This window comes from Poecilia latipinna, unplaced genomic scaffold (assembly GCF_001443285.1).
Source record: "Poecilia latipinna isolate Pla-1442-1.1 unplaced genomic scaffold, P_latipinna-1.0 Scaffold4, whole genome shotgun sequence".
Classification (NCBI taxonomy): domain Eukaryota; kingdom Metazoa; phylum Chordata; class Actinopteri; order Cyprinodontiformes; family Poeciliidae; genus Poecilia; species Poecilia latipinna.
Window position 1 is genome coordinate 434,328 of NW_015112620.1, and position 6,444 is coordinate 440,771.

At 41.5% G+C, this 6,444-nt stretch overlaps 1 protein-coding gene across 11 annotated transcripts in view; it reads right to left on the reverse strand.

Moving 5' to 3' along the window:
- Nucleotides 1–6,444, reverse strand: part of LOC106960729 (nuclear factor 1 X-type-like) — a 131,557-nt gene that overhangs the window by 105,546 nt on the left and 19,567 nt on the right. The window contains exon 1 of one of the 11 annotated variants that reach the window (XM_015054184.1): nucleotides 5,629–6,047. The exons of the other annotated variants lie outside the window; for them this stretch is intronic. Coding sequence (XP_014909670.1) covers nucleotides 5,629–5,655 — 27 coding nt within the window. The 5' untranslated portion in view covers nucleotides 5,656–6,047. Of the gene's footprint in view, nucleotides 1–5,628; nucleotides 6,048–6,444 lie in introns of those variants that run through there. 11 annotated transcript variants of the gene reach the window in all.

Consider the following 6,444-nt stretch of genomic DNA (forward strand, 5'->3'; position numbering starts at 1 on the left):
GGGGGGGGGGGGGGGGGGGGGGGGGGGGGGGGGGGGGGGGGCGGGGGAGGGGGGGGGGCAACAATCCAGCCACACGAACACAAGCCCATCCATCCACGGGACAGCCACCTATTACCCTGCAATGCCAACCGCCTCGGTGGAGCATGATGAATCCATTTTCTATGGGCAGTCAGGGAGACTGCACAGATAAGGGATAAGCAGAGAGCCGCAGAGTTGGATTTACCCAACCTCGGAGGCAGATTCAAACACTTTCACCCAAACACGCTCAGGCAGAGGAGGTCTGTCCACACTCTGCAGTGAGGTTTATCTCACAGGCCTGCTTAGAAGTATTTCTTTTCTAGTTACAAATAAAATATGACATGTTTAGTTTGGACAGATTTCAAATATTGAAACTGAGCTTGGGAAGGAGTCAATTCATGACTCGCAAATCAAGATTATTATGATTGTTTTTCTTCTTCTCTTGCAATCAAACTGTATTTAGTCACCGTTCAGCTAATATTGACACGTGTGCTTCCCACTTCCCTGCTCTCTTTTCCTCCATTCCTGCCTACAAGCTCTCACTGCTGGCCAAAATGGTATAAGGTGGACCTGATCCGCCTCCGGCAGAAAGGATGAATAAGTAAAAAGAACACCGTGTACCCCCGGGTTCTGTATGCAACCCACCACCTGCCTGTGGGCCTGCAGTCAACAGACCAGTTCCTCCCAGCTTACTGTCCACTAAACCAAAAAGGCTATTCTCCGTCTGCCTGTGTTATTCTCACCAATTTAGAATTAGAGGCGCATGTATGTAACCGTGCGTTCTTGTGTGTGCCGGTGCAAAGTGATGCTGGTGCCGGCCGCTATGTTACCAGATCGTGCAGGCCCACCTCGGCTTACACCAGCACCGGCGCTGTCTATTCCCAGTGAAACCAGAACTGAGGGCTGACGCAGGAGATTCCTTGTCAAAAAAATGAGCCAGGAACATAAAACACGTATCAAAAGGTGTGAATGGCCATACGGTGAACTCCAGGCCTCAACAGATCGCACACTAAGAAATATTTAAAAAAAAAAGAAAAGAAAAAAAGATACCCTTTTTCTGCAAATTCAATCACACTCACCTACAGAACAACGTAGCAAGTTTATTCTTGTTCAAAATTACTGATCCAGATAAAACCTAGCACCCCTAAAACATCTTGCGACAAGCCAAAGGTGTCGTTCATTTAGTTTAGTTTTTTTTTTCCTTATTTCTTTTCATTTATTTTAATCAACTGCCTCCTTCAGATGTGTTTGCTTATATTCTGTACAGCTGCAGCAGAAATATGTCAGCTATACGTACAAACACTGCATGGATTTCAGGAAGATTTGGCAACAGTGAAACACATGGAAATGCTTCGGAAAGAGGACAGACTGCAGGTCTGACTCGCAAACTTTTCAGGATCTACGTCTGAATCTGGCAAAGAGCATCATCCACAATGTTGTACTGTGTAAGTTGATCCGCTTGCTTTTTGTACCTACTGTGATGTCATCAACTAAAATACACCCTGAGCAGAATTAGCGAGGAGGTGAGGGGGGTTGGGACACTATCTATTGGTGTATTTGTTTCTCTATGAAACTAATGAAGAAAATATTTAGAGAGCACGTTTCACAAAATGGAACAGTTTTAGAAAAAAAAAAAACATAAATGTGAAATATCTTACATTGCTTTGTGTGTATATAAGTTGATAATATGTTAATTGCACCTGAATCATGCTGATTGCTAGCATTACTGAACAGAACACAAATATTAACCTATATTTAATTTAAAACCCATAATTAAAGACAACGTCCAAGCCCTAAAAAATAATACAAATGGACACTTTTAAAAGAACTCTTGCCATATGCCCTTATGCTTTATCCTCAGTAAATGGTGAAAACAGTAAAAAAAAACATTGAATTGACCATGACATGGTGTTCTAAAAGTGACAGTACATCTAAAGTAAGTTGGATGGATTTTACAGAAAGACTTGTGTCTGTAACCTTTAAAAAGTTTGCGTTTTTGTGAAATCCTACAATGGACGTGAACAATTCTTTAACGAGCTTGGTCTCTGCTGTCTGCACCCAGTTGTTTGACAGAAAAAATATGACCAGATAACATCCTTGAAGAAGATACTAAGGTAGATTTGAGGGGAATTTATGCATCATAATTCAGATCAACTTTAGATTTTAGGACATGCACGCACAACGCCACACGTGGAAAAATATATATTTTCCATTTGAAAGAACGAGTTGTGTCGATTATACTCTACAAAACTTACACATTTTTGTCAGTTGCTATGACTACAGCATAGGCTAGTTTTTACCCTCGTTCTCTCAACAGTTTTGCCAAATCGCACAGAGAGAATTTCAAGCACTCATTTGATCTCCAAATTTGCAACACTTAGATGAGGAATACAATCGGACATGAAACGTTTACAGAGGGAATCCGGCGAGCAAATAGGAACTTTTGTGTGCAAACTGCAGTCTCTTGCACATTGTTAAACATCACCGAGTTTGCGGCAGACCTTCAGAAGTTGCCAAAACGCGCCCCAGTCCGCATTAAGGGCTTATCTCAACAGGATAAAACGGGATTTAACCGGAGTCTGAAATAATTGATTTCAAAACGCAGCGCATAAAAGTTTTAATTAACGCATTAAAACTTCATGCAAGTGCACTTCCGTCGCAAAGATATGAAACACCGCCATAACCAGCCTCCTGGTGATGTTTGGCGAGAGCGCCTTTTGGCTGCTCGGGGTCCGTCAACCCTGCGTGGCCATTCCAACAAAGCTTTTACCCGCATTAATAATACATGCGTGATTGTTTGCATCAGATTTGAATGTTGTTGTTGTTTTTTTTTTTCCTTTTGATTTGTGAATTATTTAGACAACTGCCATCTCCGAGTTCACTTGATGCCGTTGCGCACGACTCCATCCATCATCTGCGAGGTGAAGATGAAGTTCATATTTCTGACTGCTGTTTAACTCAATATCATCGCAACGCTTTGGTAAAATATATCTGTACTTGACGTCCAGCAGCAGATCAATATGGACCGCGCGCATATGGCAGCACGCGCGTCCGTGCGGTGCGCTCGCGTGAGAGGATCTGCTGCCAATTAATTTTAATTAATGGAAAAAGAAAGAAAGAGGAAACTCGATGCGGACCTCTGCCTCATACCAGCGGGCTCGGAAAAATTATCTGCACTAAATATGCAATAGGGCCGCAGGGGTTGTTTTACGGAGTTCATCAAATGAACTCTATGTATTGATCACGAAAATATCTACTTGACACGCACACAGAGGTCAAGATCAGCCAAGGCGAGAGAGAGAGAGAGAAAAAAGACAGTCTGATGATGGCATCAGAGTTTATTCTGGAAGGAGAATCAGTAGGGATGATAATTTGTGAAAGAGCTTGTGTTTCTGGCCATCTCTGCAGCTCAGGGGGCCCTGAAACAACACGCACGCGGAGAAAGGAATCTTGCATGGTTTCCACGGACTATTCTGTTTAAGGAAAAGGAATGGCCGTGAATGCCAAACACAGCAAAATATAGCGCATGTGTGCGTGTGTGTGTTTGTGTGTGTGTGTGAGAGAGAGGTTCCGATAGAAATGTCCTATATAGATTTGGTAAAACTACCATTAAGGATCAAAGCAAGATGGAGCGACTCGGCAAGCGAGAGGAGCGCTGTGGGCCGTGACCTCCGTGGATCACAGAAAAATCTAGCACGCTTCCGTTTTAGAATGTAATCAGCTGTGATTAGTTTTGTAAAGTCAAGATCAACTCAAGTGGTTTTTGAAAAAATAAGTAATAAAACAAAATAAAATAAAATAAAGAGGATTAATGAAGGAATTCCTGACAAAGATTTTTTTTAAGAAGAACAACCACGCTGTATGTTAATAATGTTAAACTACTGGTAATCTTCTAAATATAGAAATACAAAAAAAAAAAAAAATCTAAATGTGATACATATTTGGACAATTTGGCGAAGGAACTGCAGCCAGCGGTAGTCGAGGGGAGAAACCCCATGAAGGGCGGCCTGAAGCTGCAGGCTCTCCCGCTGCTGCACTTCTCCTCCGTTAACTCTGCAGTGACTGCACAAGACAGAAGAAACAAAAGTGCATGAAACAAACACACATGTAGGAGCGTATTTAGCCATGTGCCCAGGTCAGAACTCCAGGCGATGCAAGGAAAATGCAAAAGGTCATCTGCAGCTTGACCTTTGAGTTTGCAAAGTTATGAGCCAGAGCTGGTTCAATTTACAGACAAATTACTGTAAAATTATGATTATCTGTTTCGCTTATTAACACATAGAGAAGCACAAAATGAAAAATGTACCAATAAAAGCATTCATTAAAAAAAAGAAAGAAAGAAAAGATGCTACAAGTGAAGAAGTGTGTGTGAAACTAAAGAATAGGGCTGTTCACCTTAGACCTTTTTTATATTGTTTCAAATGAACAGTTTGAGTGAAATCTCATAAATGGAAAGAAAATTACAGGGTTTTTCAGGTCATAAAAAAGATAATTGTAGACCGATCACTCTCTGCTACTGAGTGCCAACAGAAAATGAGGCCAAAAGGTAAAAAAAAAAAAAAAATCCTAAACCCCTAGCATTTTATATAAACACAGGATTGTAAATATATTTAATATATGTTTTTTTTTAAAAATACTTCTTTAACAAATTAATATTTGGTGTGATGATAATAATGTCACCTTTATAATAATAATAATAATAATAATAATAATAATAATAATAATAATAATAATAATAATAATAATAATAATAATAAAAGACTCCAGTCGTCTTTATGGAGCCTCTTCGTGAAATCACGCACATGGATGAAATCATATAATTAATTAAATCTTGTAGTGACTCTGTTGCTTTTCTGAATAATAACGACGCAGCGTGGAGTCGCCACGCACACACGTGCAAGCTGTAATGCGTGAAAAGTAACCGCTGCTTTTCTTTTTCTTTTTTTTTCTTTTTTTTATGTGTCCCTTTAAGCAGAACATGTTAAAGCTTCAGGGGCCGGGATCGGTGCGCTTATACGGTGACCCGAAAAGGCCCCATACAGCCGATCGCATGAGCACGGCGGAGATCTCCCTAAAACAGCCGTAAAGTCACAAAGTCAAAATAAAGCATATGAGGAAGAACTCAAAGAAAAAAAAAATAGTTTCATATATAATAAAGTCGGTTTTTAACCCAGAGGCGTTTGCAGGACACCACCCCCTCTTTCTTCCCCTTTTCCCTCCGACCCCCTGTTTAATATAAAATAGATTTGGGAGAAGCGCCATTTTCTCTCCAAACCATGCGCAATGAGACGCGCAAGTATAAGCCCGCTGGAGGAATGCCATGAGATAGAACCGAGAAGGAGAGAGAGAGAGAGAGAGAGAGAGAGAGAGAGAGAGAGAGAGAGGCGTAGAGGGAAGTTAAACACTACCCGGAGAAAGAGAGCAGAGTTAGGAAGGAGAGATGGGGTAAAAAGCTCCTTAATGCGCAGCAAATGACAGGCAGCAGTAGCACAACACAACACTGTAACCGCACAGTATACAGTAGGAACAAACCAGAGAGAGGACACCGGAAAACAGCAGCGGAGAGCAGCGCAACGAACGGCGGATTTTCTTCCCTTTTCTCTCTCATACCTGTGTCAAGCAGTAAGGGGAGTACATGGTGGAGCCTAGAGATGAAAACTGGAGAGGTTGATCACAAAGTTGGATGGAGGTTCGCTGCGGTGCCGCATTGCAAAGCCGCTGTGGCTGAGTCCAGGCTGTATAACTCCGCCTCGCTCACAGTGAAAGCTCCGCACTAACTTTAGAGGAAAGTTTTTTTTCTCTCTCTCCCTCTCTCTGCACCCTCCCTCCCTCGCTCTTTCTCTCTGACTCTACCCCTCTCTGTCCCTTATACCCGCTCATCCATTACCTTCACACAAATCTAACTTTCAACATTAAGTTTTTCCCTCTTTAGCGAAGCTTCTGTCCAGGGCCGGTCCGAGGTTGGATGAGGCCCTGATAATGATTACTATTTTAATGTGGGGTCTGGGGGGCCGGCACAGAAGCGTTTTGGAAACTTAGGGAGACGTGAGCTTTACAGCAACTTTCCAGATGTACTCTGCAGTTTTTATTGTAGGTCTTACATTTTCATGGATATAAATGCACAGCAGGAGAATATTGTGAAGGTTACTAGCCAGGGTTCTCTGTGTAATCAGTCAAACGTATTTCAGGTATAATCTACCATGTTATGGAAGATCCCCCCCCCCCTGCCCCTATTTGATGTAAAACAATATTTGATCAAGATAAAAATCTGTCTTCCTGAAAACAGAAATCCACAGACAGCTACATCTCGTGAGATCACATAACACAACTGATCGGAGTTCTGTTACAAATATGAATTTCTATCAATTTCTTTTTTTTTTTTTTTTTTTTTTTGTTTTTCCTTTTTTCCCATTTTTTTTTTATTTT